The sequence below is a fragment of the Furipterus horrens genome, unplaced genomic scaffold, assembly GCF_987537825.1.
Source record: "Furipterus horrens unplaced genomic scaffold, mFurHor1.1.pri manual_scaffold_8, whole genome shotgun sequence".
NCBI lineage: Eukaryota > Metazoa > Chordata > Mammalia > Chiroptera > Furipteridae > Furipterus > Furipterus horrens.
This window is the reverse complement of record NW_028327178.1, coordinates 14,648,268-14,669,129: the sequence shown is the minus strand read 5'-3', so window position 1 is coordinate 14,669,129 and position 20,862 is coordinate 14,648,268. Positions and strand designations below refer to the sequence as shown.

The following is a 20,862-nucleotide window of genomic DNA, read 5'->3' as shown; positions in this document are numbered from 1 at the left end:
CTTCCAATGGATTTAATAGATATTTTAAAGCATGCCATCTATAAACACCGTGTGTAAATGGATAACCCTTTCTTCACTGTGAGTTGACTATGTCTAGCACCATAATTGAGGTAATAGAGAAGCTAACAGTCTCTTTGGAAGCACTTTGACAGTGTTGGGAGGACCATTCGACTGACAAATATATACCTATGCACCAAGTTAAGAGCTCTAAAAGAAAGGAACATGTGCCTGTAGAGAAGTTCAGGAACATGCTTGGTGTCAATGCTGCAATCAGATCTGCATTTTGAAAACATGATGGTGGCTGCAGAGTAAAAGTTAGACCAGAGGTAGCTGATAGAAGTTCAGAAGCCACTCAGCAGGCTATTGTGGAAGTCTAGGCAAGAGCTGATGCTGGATCCCAGGAAGGATGTATCAGTGGAGGTGGAGCAGCAGTGGCAGGTTCCAGAAATATTTAGGAAGCAAAACTGACAGGCCAGGTGATGGATTGGACATTAATGGTGAGAGGAAGGATGTTTTCAAAGATAGTTTCTGTGCCTCTGGCTTATTTATATGGGTAGTCGGTGAGACAATTTGCTGAGCGAGATAAAGATGCTGGAAAATATCCAGATTTGGGGATAAAAAGCCTAAATTCTGTTTCAGACATGATGGCTTGGCATACCTTTACAATCAGCTGAGAATGTCAAACAGGACCATGAAAATAGGAAACTGGAGTTCAGAGTTCAGGCCAGGTATACAGACAAGAATTTGTCAGCATATAGATGAGAAATGCAATAGAGAAGGATGAGATGCCCCCTATTTCCCCCCAAAAGAAACAACTAGAAGAGGACCCAGAGCTGAGTCATATTTATTATGCAGGCATTGGCTGAAACTAAACAGAATATATCATTTTAAATAAAAACCTTTTTTTCCCATGAAAAAGCTTTTTATTTGTTGTTGCAGTAGTTATTTGTTATGTAACGCGTCTTTTAGATGTTTACGAGGTGCTCAAACAGAGGTTATATTAAGGAAAAAGTTTTTAAAGCCTGTTTCTCAGACTGTCTATAACTATGCAGAATTTTTAACCAAAGAGTAGTGGAAATAGCTCTGACCAAGAAGATGATCTCCGCTGTCCACTGTGCTTTGTCTCGTGGTGAGTCACCTCTGAGCCAACCTTGTCTCCAGGATAGCACTGCCTCCAAAGTCTATGTTTCTGGGGTAACAAGGAGTGTGACATTTGGGTGCCTGTCATTTTGTTTACTGCTGTCACTTGGAACCCTGTTTCTTATTCCAGGGGTTTTTGACCAGTACGCCACAAGAATTTTTAAAACATGCAATATCTGAGTATTTAGTCAGGGACACTGATCTCTGTCCCCTTAGATTGTCATATTAAAAAATGACAATGGCCAACACAGCAATAGCTGTCTGGTGTGAGTGAATCAAAATTATAACTATTTTTGTCATGTTGGCAAAAAGTACAGTATATTTTTTGGTGTGCCGCAGAATTTTAGTCATTAGTTTATGCATGCCGTGAGATGCCCTGTTCTAGCGAACACTATATTTCAGCTTTGAAATCTTTTCATCATTTCACTAAAGAAATAAAAATGAAGCTGGAGTGAATAAAATATTTCCATTAAAAATAGCAGTTTCTTTTTTACAAAGGAACATTAATGTAACTCTTGTCCCTTGAAGCCACTAATTAGGTATCTGATACATCAAGACAGCATTTGTAGCTCACCTCACAGCTGTTTACTTAATATGTACAAGGGAGACATGTTGTTACAAATGATCCAAAAAGAAACAGTATCATGCATAATCTTTCATCTCTGTTTACTTCTGAAATGTAAATAGGAAGTGCTAAATTCAGCTGCAAAACAAAACAAACAAAAAACAAATACAAAAAAAAACAAACAAACAAAAAAACCACTGGTAATTTTCTATACCTAACTAGATTAAAAAGACTTGGAGTAGATCCCACTCTCTCGGTTTTCCCATGCTGAAAATGAGACACAGGTTGGTGAAGTGACATGCCAGCAGTCACCCGGCTAAGTTGGGGTGGAAACTCTGTGAGCATTTATGAGAGAACACTATGTGGTGACATTGTGCAATTATTGTATGAAACCTTCTCATTTATTTATGCATTTATTTAAAACATTGTGAACACCAGCAACATAGCAATTCTTTGTGTTCAATGTGTATATATGCTGAATGTCGGTAACATATGAATGGAGCCCTGACTGGTAGGGCTCAGTGAGTTGGATGTCATCCCACAAACCGAAAGGTCCCCAGTTCGATTCACGGCCAAGGTGCATGCCTGTGTTGCAGGCCAGATCCCCAGCTGCTGGCATGTGAAAGGCAACTGATGGATGTTTCTCTCACTCATTGATGTTTCTCTCCCTTTTTTTTCCTCCCTCCTTTCTCCTCTTTTTAAAAATAAATAAATAAAATCTTTAAAGAAAGATAACAATGGAATATGGCTTCTCTTCTAAAGTAATCAACAAAACAGACGTGTCTATTAACACACTGGGATATGTTCTACAGTAGATGTATAAACCAGGAGCAGCAAAAGTGCAAAAGAGAGAGCATTTAATGCTGCTGAAATCACAGGATATAAGGATAGGACCTTACAGCCAGGAGTTGTCATTTGAATTGGATTCGAAGAGTGAACAAGCTTTTGCCAAACCAAAAAGTAACTGTGCATCAGGAAAAGGTAACTCCGGGCAAATTGAAATGAAATAAACAAAACTGATAAAAGACAGAAGGACAAAAGGCAGAGAAACAAGGATGTGATATGGTGTTTTGAGGCATCATGACTCATTGCAGATGAGTGTGAAAGGTTTAGCCCACACTTGAAGGTCTTTGTCCCAAGGAGCTGAGATTTTATTCACCATAGGATGACAGCAGCTCAAGGTTTGGGGCATGGAATTCACAGACTATGTATGTTAGGAGAGAATATCTGTCAATAGAAGATAGGAAGAACTGGGAAAACCAATAACAACAAACTAGGAAAAGCTATTATTACAATGCAGTGCGTTGTAAATACACACCAGAGCCAAGGCCAACTCTGGGCATAGGAGACTGTAACCAAACCAGCGTTAGGGCTCAGTGCAACTTACGCGAGTGGACTTTCTGTGCCACCATATCTCACTTCGTGACTTAAAATGATCAAGACTTAACAGACTGAGCTCCAAAAGGCAGCAGCATGATTGTTGTTGGATCAAAGTGTTTGCTTTTAGATCATAGCAGCTACCTTCTAAGAAACTTCAATCATGGAACCCAAAGCACTCACCACAGAAACTGTAAGAAAGAAATGCTTGTGAATGGACTCTTCTTGGTCCCGATGTAAGGGTCCAAGCCGGCAAGCTGCCTACAGCTTTTTCAGTTAGCAGGAGGAGACAAACTTGTCTACTTGCACTTCGTGTGGATTTTCAATGATTGAATTTGATGTGAATGGATTCTAGAAAGCTCTGGTAACTTACTGCCTTTACTCCAGTCAATTTATCTTGAACTTCCCTGAACCCCACACTACTAAATCGGAGTCTGGGGGGAAGCGTAGAATAATGGAGCTTTGCCCGACAGTGTCGGCCACCAGAAGCCATGACTCTGAACTCTGCCGACTGGAAGGGTCATTATGTCTTTAGAGCTATAGGAGAGAATGTAGCTGAGAAGCAGCCCCCCTGGGCTCCTGCTGCTTGGCCAGGAGTAGTTGGTGCCGTGACAGTGATAAACAGAACACCCTGATGCATAACTGGCCAGACTCTGAACATCTCCTGTTCTCTGTTCTTCAGAACCTCGTGTGCTTACATGCCACTTTCAGAGAAGCATGGACGCAAGTGAATGGACAGGAAATTCTAATGATGAGCCGCTTAAATGTGGAGACTAAGGAGCGTTAACTACATTAGGTGGCGGCATTGTTTTATTGTGGAATTAGGGAAACACAGAGTAACAAACTGTCTTTCCAAATCAGGTTTACTTGTTGTGAATGACTTGCAATATTTAGTTTTCAGCTATTAAAGCATGAAAGCAGTGATCAAAAGCCTCCTTCTAATCTTTCGAGCTTGTAACTGGACAAATCTCTGAAGGGCAATGTGGCAGGAAGCACCATTTTCCCAGAATGCATTTGAATCACGTTTGATGTCCTTCCAGGAGGACCTAAGGGAGCATCAGAGCACCTGGGAACAAACCCAGACACCAGCATGAACGTCAGATATGACAGGGCCATCCAACTGCTGTGTGGTGGAACTTGGAGCACCTACTTCTCAGTTGCTGTCAACAAAACCTCCACCTTTTAAAAATATTACTATTTTCATTCATGGAAACTGTTCAATACTTCTAGTGATGACCACTTTTTTAATTTAACTTATCTTTTCAAGTCAAATTTACCTGAAAGAAAAAAAAGAAATTTTTTAAATGAGGGGCAGTCCCATAGTTCAATTAAATCTGTTTATTTTCCTTTTTTATGATTGTATCTCTTATTAATTTCTTTCTTCATATTCCTACATCTGAACGCTTTGTGGAGGCGTTCTTTTCTCAAACTCAAGAGCCTTTTTTTCTTCCTGAGGTTATGATGGTATTTGAAAGTAATAAGAAAAATAACAGCACTAACTACCATATATGGAAAGCTCCATATTGAGTACCAGACACCATGCCTCCTGTTTTATATGGTTTGCATTTAGTCCTTTAGAAACTCTATAAAGTAAACATTTTTTATGGAACTAATTAGCGTTCAAGGAATCTGGGGCTCAGATAAGTTAATGAAAAAGCCAAAACAGGTACCCCAGATGAAGAAGCCTGAATCCACTCCACAGCCTACACAGCCTTTTGCTGCAACCCCACTTGGATGTGACAAGCAGATTTCTGAAAAAAAAAGTGACACATCAAATGAAAACATGGTCAGAAGACAGGCCTTAGAGTTGTCTCTGAAGCCATGTTTGCAGAGAAAGCACATTGTTTTTGCTTAAATTGTATTTTTACAGATCACTACCAAAGAAGTCTTTTCTAAAGGCTCTTTGTTCACACTTTATGTAACACTGATAGTATCAATTATCCATATCAATGAGTATAATTTTCCTATGATTATTATTAATTTTGGATATTTTTTGGAGGCTGATAGAGATTATGGAAACCAAGAACTCCCTTCACTGTAATCAAGTCCAGTATCCCCTTTTATATGCGAGTGATATTTTCATTCTATGATTTTGGGCATTTTTGCTTGTGCATGCCAAATTTTCCTGCCTCTTTTTCCCTTTGAAGAATGCCTGTTCAAAGGGTTAGGCCAGCATGCCCTGGAACACAGCTATTTCATATAAATTATTTAGTAGTTATAAAAATAAAGTCAATTATGAAAGTGACCTTTCCTTATAGATATCCAAGAAATTTTGTGTGCTATCCTGACCTTCAGTACAACCATGTTGCTTGAAGACCTAGAAAGGATAGGAAACAAGTCACCGTAGATCACAGACAAATTCATCCTCACCGTTCTTTGTGAATGCCCAGTGTGCCTTGTGCCCCTTTAGGGTCTCATACCCCTCTTTTTACCACTATTGCTGAGTGATATCAAAACTGGATATAGAAGATGAAGCTCCAGCTTTCATTCTTTTCTGTGATATCCATTTATTGTGAGTCCTTTGGGGGGAAATATTTCTCTAAATCTCCTTTGCCTCTGTAAAATGACAATAATAAAATCATTCTACCTGTATAAAAGGGCTGTTTGAGGTAATAGATAAAGAATTTCTTCTACTAAAAGAAAATAAATAAGATGCCAAAATCCGACTTCACCAGGCATACAATCTGATTGTGAGGGTTTTCTTTTAAAAAGCAACTTACTGTTTTAAATAATCTTAGTCTGGTAGAAGAGAGCAGGGTGATATGTGGCACATGGAAGCGTCATCTGATGCATTTCACCCTTACCTACTTTAGGTTCCTATTGAATCCTACCTGGGCCCCTCCCCCACTCTGCCACAATTCATCCTTACAGGAACATAACACAGCACTCCTAAAGAAACACCTAAACCTTGTGCTGCATCCAGGATCACACAGGGTGTTTTTTTTTATTGTAGCAAAATATGTATGACATAATGTTTACAGTTTTAATGATTTTTAAGTGTAGAGTGCTGTGACATTAAGTGCAGTCACCTCTTTGGGCAACTACTACCACCCTCTATCTTTGTACTCTTGGAATACTAACTTCCCGTTCCTCCTTCCTCCTAGCCCCTAGCAATGACCCACAGTGCATATTTTAATTTATTAGCAGTATTGGATAAAATAATGCAAATTGCTCTAACAAATAATGGCTCAAAACTATTTCATTCTATCAAGTAGAAAAAGGATGTTCATGACTGAAGACAATTCTTCCTCCAGCTCTTCTCCAACATTCTTGCAATCTTTGACTCCTCTGTCATTAGTCTGGATTCCAAGGTCACCACACTTGCCTGTCTCATGGGCACAGCTAGAGGAAGAGAACGTAGAGGAAACAGTACAGGGCGGGGCAAAAGTAGGTTTACAGTTGTGAGTGTGCAAAACATAGAATTTATGTATATTAAAATTTTTTTATTGATTGATTTTAGAGAGAGAAAAGAAGGGGGAAGAGAGAAAGATAGAGAGAGAAACGGTGATCTGCTGCCCCACCCACCCATACAGTCACTCGTTGATTCCCATATGTGCCCTGATTCAGGGTCAAACCTGCAACCTCAGAGTATCAGGACAGCACTCTAACCAACTGAGATACCTGGCCAGGGCCACAGAGTTTACTTTTGTTTTATTATTCATTAATTTTTGCATTATTTTCCATGCAAACAATTGTAAACCTGCTCTTGCCCACCCTGTAGGTATGGTTTTTGAGGCCAGGCTTAGTTAGCCTCAGCGCACATCGCACGCAGAATCTGGTTAGTCCCAGGCACACGGCCTCACCTAGCCTTCAGCACACGGAGAAGAAATGGGTGGAGGATGAGCCAGGCGGTCTTTGCCAGAGTAGTCAAAGTGATATTGGAGTGAACATATAAATGCTCAGGAATCACCCTTCACTCTCTTAAAACTTTGTTATCTCTCTCTTTGGAAGCCTAATTAGCCTTGACAGGAAAATATAAGTTTAGTTCTAAGTATCTCCCAAAACGAAATAAAACCAAATGGCAAAATTAAAACCTACATATAATTCCACTGAGATGTAAGAGATACTATCTAGAAATAGGCACTTTAAGGAACAGTTGAGTAGCTAAAACAGATTTCCTTCTTCACCCATTTAATCAAGTATATGAGGCCAATGAGAGTATAAATGTCTAAAACCATGTGTGTCCTGAAAGAATAGTTTAGTAGTTTTCAGTTCTTAAATATCATCATCCATGTCCATAGGGTTTGTTTCCTCTTAATATGTATTTTAAACCCCACCGCAGTCAGCAGATTAATTCATTCGTGTGGAACCCCTGAGGAAGTTTGGAGTTGGGAAGAGCATTGTGCACCTGCCGGTGGGGCTTGAAGAGCAAGCAAGGACATGTGTTTTTTCTGTGCAGAGGGGACCTACTACCTTGTACTAATTCCTCTTAATGTCACCACGGGAGCTCACACTCCACACACACCAACATTTGGCATCTGCCTTTTCCTTTCTTTGTACAGTGAAAGTAAATGCAGAGATGCATTTGTCGGCAATACTGGAAAGGCCCGATTTGGAATTGAAACCTTGATTTCTGTCATTAGGCAGAAGTTTACGAGATGTATCTTCCTGTCTACATTCCAGATGTTCCTCCTGCTTTTAATAGCTCTTTGTCATGAGATTTGAATTCTAAATTTTAAAGTGTCATGGGGAAAGACTTTAGGTTGTAAGTTTCATGGACTGGCACAAAGTTGAACTCCCCAGTAACCCTGCCACATTTTATCTGCAGGCCTCCAGGCAGTTTATTTCCCATCGGAAGTCTCAGAGGTCTTAAATTATGCGCCAGAGTCAACAGTAAATGAGGAAGCAACCTTTTTTCCACCTCATGACTCTTGCACATTAATTAAGGTTTTTGGCTAAAAGTATTGATGTTGGAATAACCTTTCCCTGCAACTTTGATTTCCCAGGGAACGAGCATTGAACACGTCCCAGCCTGGGTCCCTTCAGCTTACTGTGGGAAACCTGAAGCCGGAAGCGGCATACACCTTCCGCGTGGTGGCCTATAATGAGTGGGGACCAGGGGAGAGTTCGCAGCCCGTCAAGGTGGCCACCCAGCCTGAGTGTGAGTATCACAGGGGAATGGTAGCATTGAGGAAGTGTTTCTTTTGCCAGCAATATCATTGAATGCATTCATAGACATTTCTTATGAAAATGGAAGGAGGATTCTTGAAGCAATGAATGTAACTCGAGGATTTTCAAGGTAAGATACCTTTTTAAGGAAAGGGCCTCTCCACATAGGCCATGTCTTTGTAACGGCGAATTAACCACTTATAAAGACCTGATCCATCTGTGCGGTCTATGTGTTTACTTTCGAAGTAAGTGATTGACTTACTCTACCCGCCAGGACTTCATCTCAACATCGGGTTTCAGCCTCGTCCATTGATTTTTCAGATTTTCCAAGAGAATGTAACATCAGAGGTAAAAGAACAGTGGCATAGGACTTCTAAAACAGGGACTTATTAAAGAACCTAAACCTGCCCCGAGTGCCCTCAAGAAGCCTCCGAGAGGGAACCGTGACTCAAGAAATGTAGAGAGAGAATCTCTGTTGGGCAATCGCACTATCCTCTGACTTGGATCGCCGTAGTAAGCTGCCTGATCACAGAGTAAAGCAGCTGAATGTTCTTTGATCAAGTTAGAATTCAGCAATTTCTGCTTTTATAAAGGAACAGCCCCAGACTATACATTTGAAAAACACTTCTGCATCTTATAAAATTTTGCTTTTTAGTAAACTTCTTATGTCATTTGAAGAGATTGATTACTGATGAGCAGTTTGCCAGCTTTATTTTATTAAAATTTTTTAAAAAATTATTGAAGAGAATGAAGGAGTGCTCAGATATAGCATCTGGGTGCTCGTCACATGGTCTGTCTACACTTGGCAAACTCTCTGTTCTTTCTTCCACTCGAAGGTTACAAAGACAAGATGATAATTTGTTGGGGGTGGGTGGAGTGGAAGGGGCTAGTGATACAAGTCTTGGAAGTATTTGCCTTAGGTAGCATCTTTACAGGCATAATAATGTGCAGGTTTCAGACAATCTTTAGGAAATGCACTTTCCCAGGCAGAACCAGCTAAATAATTTGCTGGCCCCAGAAACTACAGTAGGGACATAGAGCCACACTTCATGATGACCCTTAAGGCCTCATGTAACTTCTCAGGTCCTATACCCATGAATCTGGTCTCACTTTCAGGTTTCTGTTCTGAAGAATGTTTTGTTTTGTGGCTGTTCAGATTGAAATCACTAAGTTCTGTCAATTTCCATTTCACAGTGTCTACATTAACATGCTATTTGAGTCATCAATTTCTTTATTGACTTACTCTTCAGAGAATATATGTTTAAAAAATCAATAACTTTTATAGACATTTATTTTTAATATATAAAGTTGAATAAAAACAAATTAGGTCAGAATATACATTTTCAAAAATCATATATGCCATGTTGTATACACACTGACCAGTTTAAAAACCCATCAAAAATTCTCTAAGGAAAACTCTTGTTTGATTTTTTAAGTAGAACTCAATCTTAAAAGCATGTTCATTTTCAAAAGCTTTAGTTTCTATGGATAATCTGAATTCTTCATTTCCTAATCCTAATGGTATCCCTAGAATTGTTTTAGTATACTTTTCAGGGATGACTGGCCATGCTTATACTTCTAATAGAAATCCTAGATTGTCAGCCTCACTTTCTAAGACTAAGCAACATTATTTTTTCTTTTATTAATACCAGTGTTTCTAAGTATCCAGTTTAAGAAATCAATTTTTACTGTTTTTTTTTTTAAACTCATTTTATGCCAACTTTCTGAGGCAAAGGACAAGAAAGTATTTTCTATTTTGACAGACTAATTATAATGCCTTCTTTAGTACACACTCAAAAAAAATGCTCAGGATACAGTATTTTCTGCCATTTTTAGTTCTTATTGATTTAAAAAAAAACAGTCAGTGATTATTTGTATCACCCAACTCTCTAAAGGAAAACAATGACATAAATCATTATAAGTGCATTTAACGAACATACTGTGTTCCTAACACTGTTCCATGGGAAGTAAATATTCTAAATATGTGGCAATAACAAGACAACTAAAGGAAACTTGTAAGACGTTGCCTGCCAACTGAATCACAGACTAGCTGTGGTCCCATTACCTGTGATGACTGCGGCATAGTATTATCTAGGTCCTTTTTTACGCCTAAATCACATCATGCCCACCTTCTTAAATAAGTGTTATATTACAAAGACAGCTACCTCGGTCCTTTTTATATCAGCCTGCTCATTCAGAAAGCAGTGTGGCAATCTGTGCAGAGGACTCCCCTGGACATGGGTCTCTATCAGTATTTACTTGACTTCAAAATTAGCATAAGTGAGGATAAGACACAAAATAGAAACTACATGCCTGGCTGAATAAAATATGGGGTTTGTTGGCATTGTTGTCTCATGTAAGGTATCTTTCCTCCAGAAAACGAGAATGGGGAATCCTTCTGCTTTAGAGACATGAAAGAGCCTTGATTTTTTTTTTTTTTTTTTTTTCATTAAGGGCAGTGATAATGGCCTTAGGATGCGAACCACATTTTTGGCCTTTCATCACAGCATTCTGTCATTCCATCACTTCTGTCTGTACTGCTCTGTACGGAGGAAGGATCCTTACGTTTGTGGGCCATTGTTCACTTGCACAGTGACCCGATTCTATAACATTGAGATTTGCCATTGGAAAATTCTCACACTGAGTAACTAGGTAGATAGGAACAATTCAGCCTAAACAGTATGTTCAGAATATCATTTATGTGTTCAAAACAGTTAGCCAACTCTTTCAATTCATTTCGATTAAGTGTGTCGTTCCCTTGCTGTCTTATTTTAGACATTAGGATAAATACATAACGTTATCATAACTAGTAGGTACTGCATGTGTATTCTGTCTTCTATTGTTAACACAAAATGCCATTTTGGTGATTTAAAAATATTTCTAGCATAAGGAACACTTCATCTTCTCCAAGCCTGCTCAATAACGCACAAATTGCTAAGGGAGACAGAACATTCTAGAGATCCAGGTTCATTTCAAGTCAGCCCCTCCTCTCCCCTCTTTTTCCTTCCTCCTGCTCCTTCTCCCTCTCCCTCCTCTTTCCCCAACCTGACCCCTCCCACCCTAGAACTTTCTCTCTCAACTTCTTATAAGTTTATATTTTTGTATTTTTAGAGGAAGTGCAAAGGCTGATTTTGTTATTTGGCTAGAATATCAGAATTTAGAGGCAAGTGGGGAGGGGGCACATTTCCATCATTATTTCTCTCCCTGACAAAATGATCTTATCTATTGAAAATGGTTCTCGTCTGGGTATGCTTTTGGTGGCTCCTTTTATCACTGCTTTTCCAAATATGATACAGTAATTGTACACTAAAATTACATAGCTTTATACAAATTGAATTCAAGTTTTCCATATTATTTGAAAATATCAACTCTATTATGAAAACCATATTCTCAAGGAATAAACACTGATGGAAAATATGACTGAAAAATAAATCAGCCAGCAACTCTTTCCAAAAGTGCATACATTTTATAATAATCATTTAAAGAGATCAACAGCCTAAGATCCAGTTTATGAAATAATCGTCCAGAATAGAACGGCCTGATTTATAGAAAGGTTTGTGTTCCCTGATTATATCTTCCTTTTGCTAAGCCCTTGCCCTTTCCCCTGCCTTTATGGAGTATAATTTCTCCACTGTATGTTCAGCAGGATTTAAGTCTCTGCCTGCTTAAGGCTTGTCTAATCTCTTCATACCACATGTGGAGAAGTTTTGAATTATTATTAGGGGTCCTTTAAGATGCTGTTATGGCCGTTGAATCGTGAATGATGTAAAAATGGACCACATACCGGCTGGAGGCTTGAGTTGGAATGGGAAACCTATTTACTAGACCACAACCCAATTATCCACAAAACCCTTTTATATTTCAGTTGTAAGTAATATTCTTAGTCCATTATATTCTTCACATGGAAAAGATGAGTGAAAGCAACCCCTAAATCGGATGACTTTAGAATATATTAGCCAGAAAAATAGACATGTTTACTTTTTTCTTCATGTCTTGGATTTTTTTTTTAATTTTATTTTTTGTTATTCAATTACAGTTGTCCCATTTTTCCCCCATTGCTCCCCCCTCCCAGCCCATCCCTTCTCCCACAATTATATCTCTCCCCGTTGTCCATGTCCATGAGTCATTCATATACATTCCTTGACCTGACCCTTCCCTTACTTATCTCCCTTCTCTCCCTCCCCCCTTTTTTTCTTTTTAATATTCACAGTGCTTTACTTGCTGGTGGTTATGGAGAGAGCTGAGACATCTCTGAACATTGTCTCTGAAAATTACTACCGGTATCTTAGGGCAAGTTTCTTAATCCTTGAGACCTCAGTTTTCTCAATAAATTGAATATATTATTTACTCTTCCTCCTCCCATGATGTGAAGATGAAATGTGATGAAGTGGGAAATCCCAGAGTCTTACCTGACATCTTGCAGCTCTCAACAGAAGTCCCCTGCTCCTAATAGGATAAAATAGAAACATAATTCCAACTCCCCTGCACTTGCAAACAAAGTGGTGGCTCAGTAGGGTAATCACCAAGGTGATTAGGTGATTTGATGTTTTGCCAGAAAACTTTATATAGATGTGATACATGAGTGGGCGTGTTGCCATGATGAAGCTGCCAATCACCACCAGCTGCCCATAGCTGCAGTCTTCTGAATCACCCAAATAGCTTCCATGGAGGAATGTTCAAGCTTGACACAAAACTTGATGCAGATTTGTTGCCCCATTCACTCAGTCATTTTGAATGCCATGGCCACACAGTACACGTGCTCACTCAAGAATGTCTACCGCCCCCACTGACTAGTACAGTGAAGACATCATTGTTCATGCATGTGCATACCAGTCCACTCTCCTTGGCTGCTGGGTTGCACTGATGTCATGCAAACCGATCTTGCTATATTAACAATGGCTACACTTTTTACTTTTTTCCAAACAGACTATATTATCTTCTAATTATCTTCTCCTTATACTTTAGCAGGCTATTATAGACTGGGTTGTCTTCTAATTTATTTTACCTAATGCATATACTTGCATCCCTAACTAAATTTTGAAGTCTTATAATCAGAAAACACTACCCTATAAAATGTGTCACAGTCATTGCCATTTTATGAATAGCTGGTGTGTTAAAAGATGCTGTTAGAATCTGATTTGTACTTAACACATGGCAGAGATATTAAATATCAGTTGTATTTATTTCATTGTGATTCTATAAATATTTGGGGTGACTGTTGAGGTAGAATTGACTATGAACCAATCAGCAATGGTCCAGTTGTTTGGGACATGTATTTAGATTAATAGTAGAAAGAAATAAAGGTAAGGACTGACATTCCTCTTTTTCTGTGGCATGCAATGCTGATCCAATTTTAAAAGTCTGTCATTGCAGAAGTAGTTTTCTGCTCATCACAAAACTAGGATGTGAGAAACAGTGCAGGTCCAGAACTTAGCACAAAGTAATTATTTTTGAATGAATGAATAAAGAAAATATAGAGAGAAATGACAAGCTAATAATTTAGCTTCTTCAGAGACAGAAAGCTTAAGGAATCCACTTAGATTTAATGGTCAGTTAGGTGAGGTATTATGTCTTTTTCAATGGCATACGTTAGTGGAAGATCGGAGACAAACTTGAAAGGATGGGTTATTTAATCATTACCAGAAGAGTTCTAAGCAAATGTGAGTCACTCCATACTTCATTCATTCATTCATTCAAAAATAATTATTTTGTGCTAAGTTCTGGACCTGCACTGTTTGTTAGTATAACAAGTCACTCACATGTGTCTACTTAAATTTGTGTGCTGACATAAAATTAAACTTAAAGTTTAGTTTTTCAAGCATACTAGATACATTTCTGCTGTAAAATAGTACTTAAAATTTAAATATATAAAAACTAAAATTTTAATTATTTAGTCTTATTAGCCACATTTCAAAAATTTATATTTGTGTATTGACTACAGTACCAGACCACACAGAGAATATTTCCATTCTTACAGATAGTTTTATTAGACAGAACTGATCTAGACACTGTGCTAGTAAATAAGGGTACAAAAGCAAGTCAAACATTGTTCTGACTCTCAAGAATCTAGTGGAAAGTACTTTAAACAGAAGTCACTAAAAATATGTATTGAACAGATTAGACCCTGAGAATACTGAAAAGTTTATTAGTCATTGAAATAATATAAAGTATTTATTTTTTAAAGACCAGAGAATCTAGATCTGATTATATTCTCTAGTTAAAGTTTCTTAAATATTTCTGAAGTTGAAAAAAATTAAAGTATCTTTAAAAACATGATTAAAAATGAAGGACAAAGATTGTGTTGCTTCAGTTAAATAGTAGTACAACATAAGTTTAATTTATTCATAAAAAGATTCTACTGTATCACTGTCATTCTCTTATATTTCAAGCACAAAGTATAATTTAAGCTTCTTCCAGTGGTATAACCAAACATCCAGGGAAGCTATCTGCCTGGTGAGAAATATATAGGACAAAAGCTAATGCACTTGAAACCTGTGTAACTTCTTTAACCAATCAATGTTAGCCCAATAAATCCAATATAAATTATTTTAAAAGGATAGAAAATGCAAATTATTTCTCAGCAATATTAGGCAGTACTAAGAAAGAGGACATGAAAATGTAGTGATAATGAGAACTTTTGGGGAAGTATGGTTCTCTCGCCAGAGATACAGAGGTACCCTAAGTAGGGTTGTTCCGAGTTTAAATGCCTACTTTGGTTAGGTATCAAATTTAAAAAGTGATAGTAGATTGCTTGCTAACCTGCATTAGAACAAAAGAGAGACTGAGCAACTTCAGGGGTATTGTCATCCTGCTGGGGTCGATGAGTAAAACGCTACTCTAGAGATAAAACAGCTGAGTGGAGCTTTTCTATGGGACCCTTCCAAGTATATCTGATTTTATAGGAAGCTGATGAACATGACTAACGCATAAGGACAGAAAGAGAACAGGGCATTTTTATCACGTATGTATTTATGCATTCTCTTACCTTGAGAGACCTTTGTTTACCTTTGCAATCCATGAGCATTTACTGAGCACCTACTCTGTGTCAAGCCTTCTATCAGCTGCTGGGCATGGAAAGGAAAATAAGATGGGCAGGATACTGTCAAAGGAATTAAGAATGAAATGTTTGATGAAAATATATCTGGAAGATAAATTGTTCTGAATTGTACTGCGGGATCAAATTTATTTCCTTTTTATTCTAACCTAAACTTAGGAATACAAGGTAGTAATATATAATTTAATGCATATGCATTTTACTATGAAATATGATAGTGTATTTTAAAAAGCATCATGTCAAGAAATTTATAGTTGCCCAACTTGATGTAATACCTAACCAAAATTAAATAAAACTCATTTCATTCTTTTATAGATTTTTTTAACTGCAAGTTATATGCCTCCTGCTGCAACATATTATAAATCTTATGTGCTATATGCACAAAATAAAACAGTAATGTGACTTTAATTATTGTTCTCTAACTCCCATGTTCCTTCATTATTATATTCCTTTAATGAAAGTTTCATTTCTGTTTTGTAAAAGTATATCCAATGGAGAAGAATTCACAGTGTTCCCTGTTCTATGCCCAAGCTTCCCACTTTGGGAAGCCCCAGATCACAACTAATATAGGTGTTGAGTTGGGCCAGAATTTCTGATCACAGAATACTTGACAGGTACAGGGAATTCCCACAGGTTGAAATAGAAAGATTTTAAGTTGATAACACGATTACTGCTTCAGATCATAGCTGCTAAAATCAGTCAAGAGGTTGCCATCAATGTCTGACAGGAAATGATAATGAATGATATTGGGTTTTATCAACTGAAAGTCGAACAGTGGAACTCACAGAATGTGCTAACATGGTCAGTGCAAATGACCCATCCATTCACCTGATTTAAACCTACAAATGGTGTTCCAGATTTTCCCAATGGAAGGAGAGTGAAAGGGGATTAGCGACAATGATTCAAAGTCAAACGGACTTGAATTCTTCCTTTTCCATGTACTGGCTAACGGATAAACTAGTCTTGCTAAATCACAGTATCCTCCTATGTAAAATGAAAATGTCTTACAGGGATGTTGTGAAGCTTAAGATAAAATCTGTAACATGGGATACAACAGTACACCTTCAACTGATTATCGTGACGATGAAATAAGATAGCTAATATAAAATACTTAGCCTGCTCTCTGGAATGTTATCAGCCCTCAGAAAATGCTAGCTCTTGTAAGCGTGCATTTCTCCAATGCTGGATTCTAATTATTCCTCATGCAATCATGCTCCTTAATACTGCATGTAATTAGTTCATTTCTATCTCTGTGCTTTCCGTATGTTTGAAATTCTCTCCTTCTTTAGGCTATTTTATGACTCTTCTATTTTTACTTTAAGATTTTATTTATGATTTCTAAGAACAGAAAGCTTTCTTTGGCTAATTTACCACCTGGATCAATCAGTTAATCTGCATAAGTTCATTTTTCACTTTCCAAATTTTAAACCTTATCTTATCATTCATTTATTCAACAAATATTATTTGTGTGTCCCCAGTGAGCTACCCTGTATTCTCAGCACTGGGAACTTAACAGTAAAACAGACAGAGTACTAGCCTCATGGGGTTTATATTCTAGCGATACAGGGGTACAATAAACAAAAATAAAGCATGCAGAAGAATAATACATCCTATGGGGATATAGAATGAGGAGGAAGGAGATGATTGATTATACAAGGGAAAATCAGTAAAGTCATTTGAAAGAAGGGACATTTTAGGGGACCTCTAAGTGAATTTTGGAGGGATGCCAACAAAGCTCTTGGGAGGAGACATTTCAAGCTAAAAAAATAGCATGTGCCAAGACCCTGGAGAGAAAGAGCAAGAGGAAGACTCCTGTGCTGCTGGAGATCAAAGCAGAGGGAGGACAGAAAGGTGACCAATAGGCAGAAGGGCCCAACTGTGAAAAACCTTGAACCCACGATAAGGAATTTTGACTGAATTCTCAATTCAGAGGCATCTGCACAGGATGGGGTGACATGATCCAGTTTTCATTTACAAAGCAAGGATTTTCCTTCATTTGTAGTATAGCCTTCAGTTCTTGCCTGTTGTACTTAATCTTGTCTGTCATGTTTGTGAGCTTCCTTATCACCAGTGCTTTGAACTGTGCATCTATTAGATTGACTATCTTCTCCTCTGTTAGGTTGAAGAAAACAAGGAGAGGCTTAGGAACCTCTTGGACAACCTTAAACATGCCATCATCTGAATCACAGGGGTGCCAAATGGAGAAGAGGAAGAGCAAGAAATTGAAAAATTTTGTGAAAAAATAACGAAGGAAAACTTTCCTAATTTGTTGAAGGAAATAGACATACAAGTCCAGGAGTCACAGAGAGTCCCAAACAAGCTAGACCCAAGGAGGACCACACCATGATACATCATAATTAAAATGCCAAAGGTTTAAGATAAAGAGAATCTTAAAAGCAACAAGGGAAAAGAAAAGAGTTACCTACAAAATGGTGCTTATAAGATTATTAGCAGATTTCTCAAAAGAAACTTTGCAGGCAAGAAGGGACTGGCAAGACATATTCTAAGTGATGGAAAGCAAGGATGTACAACCAAGATTACTCTAGCCAGCATTTAGAATTGAAGGGCAGATAAAGTGCTTCCCAGACAAGGTAAAGCTAAAGGAGTTCATCTTCACCAAGCCATTATTATATGAAATGTTAAAGGGGCTTATTTGAGAAAAAGAAGATCAAAACTATGAACATTAAAATGACAACAAACTCACGACTATTAACAACAGAATCTAAAAAATAAAGGCAAAACAAACTAAGCAAACAACCAGAAGAGGAACAGAATAATAGATGTGGAGATTATTTGGAGGGTTATCACTGGGAGTTGGGGGGGAGGGAGAAATGGGGATGGTGCAGGAATTAAGGAGCATAATTGGTAGGTACAAAATAGACAGGGGGATGTTAAAAATAGTACAGGAAAGGGTGAAGTCAGAGAACTTATGTGCATGACCCATGGACATGAACTAAAGGGGTCTTGGGATTGCTGGATAGTAGGGGGTAAATGGGCAGAGGGGAGCAAAGATGAAAGAACTTGGGACAACTGTAATAGCATAATCAATAAAATATACTTTAAAAAAAAGTAAAGCAAGGAGACTACAGAGAAAGCTAATGTGGTTTAGTCAAGAGTTGTTAGTAGTTCAAGCTTTGGTAACAGTTGTGGAGGTGTTGAAAATCAGCAGAACTCAGGATACCTTTGGGAGATGGGGACAAAACTTGCTGCTGGATGTGGGATGGGAGAGAAGACTAGAGCCATATTTAATTTTTTGATTTTCAGCCTTAGAAACGAGGTGAATTGTGGGACCGTTGTTGGAGTCAGAAACTGGATAAGGAGCTCTCTTGGAGGGTGTGTGGAGAGGGGGAGGGCCGTGGGGGACAAATCAAGGATTCTTTTTTTTTTGTCATATTTGGTTTGACTGTTAAATGGATTCAGGTTATATTTATTTAGTTAGACTGTGAATTTACATAAGGAGCCCAGTATTTTGAATATAAAAATAAAAGCAAATGCCACGTACTGCTGGGCCAATGACCAATGCAATGCTTTATTTATCTTCTAATAGTGTCAAACCGAGCCGTTGTTGGAAAATATTGGTGAAGTATCCATGTTGTAAACTGTACAACATCTGTGCCCTGCATGCCTCTAATGCATGCATTGCCGGGATATGCACAATGCCATGCACAGAAGAAACTCACATATTTATTCATCACAGAGAAGTCTCCTTCCTAGGAAGCCTCTGGGCAGGCCAGGGAAGTGTAACTTGACATGGCTAATACCAGAAAGGAGAACTGAGGGGTGCCTCAGATCTGCAGTCCAAGCTTCCATCTGCCAAGATTTTCCAATGAACCATTTTAAAATGGGCAAATGAATGCCCAAAATAATGTTAGCTCAGAACCAGCTTGTTTTCTGGTATGCGCTTTGCCTGTGTTCATTAAAGAGGAGGTTGAATCCTAATGGGGTGTCTATGCAGGGGTGATCCAGAGTGTGAGTTACCTATGGCTCTGAGATGCACAAGAATTTTACCGGCAGAAACCTAGTTGAGGCTTAAGCAAAGGCCACAGAATTAAGGAGGAGTTTGCCTTTGACTTGTAACATCCCCTTCCTTTATCCTTTTCTCGTGGGGTCTTATATCTGTCATTAACTCATGGCACCCAGAAGCCACAACGTTATCTGAAAAATAATGTTGAATCCCTGAACTTCCTTTATGATCGTAGATTCAAATCATTGAATTTGAAAATGAATGAACTCGGAGTTCAGAAAACTTAAGGCCAGTCATAGGATGGGTTAGTACACTGGTGGGTACCCCAGACCTATGCCTGGTTTCCTAATTCAGGGTTGTTTATGTGTCTCTTCCACGGTTTTAGTAAGGACACCTATCATATTGGGTTTAATCCTAATCCAGTATGACTTCCTTTTAGTTTAATTAAAGGCAAAGATCTTTCTGGGTACATATCACTTGGGGGGGACACTATTCAAACCAGTACCTACACTGCCCTACGAATCAGACATATTATCAAAAAAAGATGACAGGTAATTAGGTTGAGCACTAAGCAAACTATGAAATTTGAAAATAATTTTAAAATTAATATTTATTTACTTTTAATTTCAAAGCTAACTTTTTTGTTTTAGAATAATTTCAGGCATTGTTGCTCAAACAGAAAGCTATTAAGAAACAGCCCTAATGTCTTTAAAATCATATTTGATATGTTTCTACATTCTTCCTCTGTTTGAAATTCTAATGATGGCCTGTGGACTGGAGGACAAAGTGCTTTCTGAATGTTAAGCACTGGAAATCGCTTAGGTGACCATAGGGAACTAACAAGTGGAGGAATTGTCTGTAACAGAGTTGCAGATGCTGCCAGTGTGAGCTATTATGACACTGACCACAGCCTCCGATTTTTACCACTTGACCTTCAGTTGATAAAAATCCAAAAATTACTTCCTCCGAGACATTGATACCAACATCTTGACTCTGATTTTAACAGCTACAACCTGAAGCAGTAATTGCATGGCATTACCTTAAAAATCTTTCAACTTCAACCCAGAGCAATACCCTGTACCTTTCGAATATCCTGTGAGCAAGAAATATGGCTAAACCCAACTCCTACCTTAGCTGTGATACAATTAAATGGGACAAAACTAATAGTGTCAGAGCCGGGATTTGAGCCTAGCATAACATTTCTATCGCGATGCTGAAGTGTGAGTATGCATATGTGTGTGTGTGGGTGCATGTGTTTAAACTAAGGTTAACCTTGATTATTTCAGAGAAATGGAAAAGTAATTAATTGAAAGTTAACTTCATTTTAACAGCTCTTTAATAAGTTAAAATTTTTGTTAGTTTAGAAAGTAGCCATGGCAGTGTAAGGCTTTAAAAATCTTAATATTATTGAACGTAAGCCAGTCAAGTGAGTTATACTAACTGTTGTGCTGGGAACCTGCTAGGCACATAATTGAACTTCTTATTATAAATCACTTGGTCTTAACCCTCAGTTCACTGTCTTGATTCTAAGTCTTCTCTTACTACCTTGCAGTAAAATAAAATATAATAATTATTGCTTCCGTTCTTCATGGGGTGGGGAAGGCTAATTGGCTTCTAGTTCAGTCTATGCTCCTCTCAAAAATGCTTAGGACT

At 38.1% G+C, this 20,862-nt stretch overlaps 1 protein-coding gene across 2 annotated transcripts in view; it reads left to right on the top strand.

Moving 5' to 3' along the window:
• The window catches only part of DCC (DCC netrin 1 receptor), a 1,006,514-nt gene that overhangs the window by 706,370 nt on the left and 279,282 nt on the right, over window positions 1–20,862 (top strand). For both annotated transcript variants that reach the window (XM_090285089.1, XM_090285088.1), the window contains exon 9: window positions 8,029–8,183. In XM_090285089.1, the coding sequence (XP_090141215.1) occupies window positions 8,029–8,183 (155 nt within the window). The remainder of the gene's footprint in view (window positions 1–8,028; window positions 8,184–20,862) is intronic.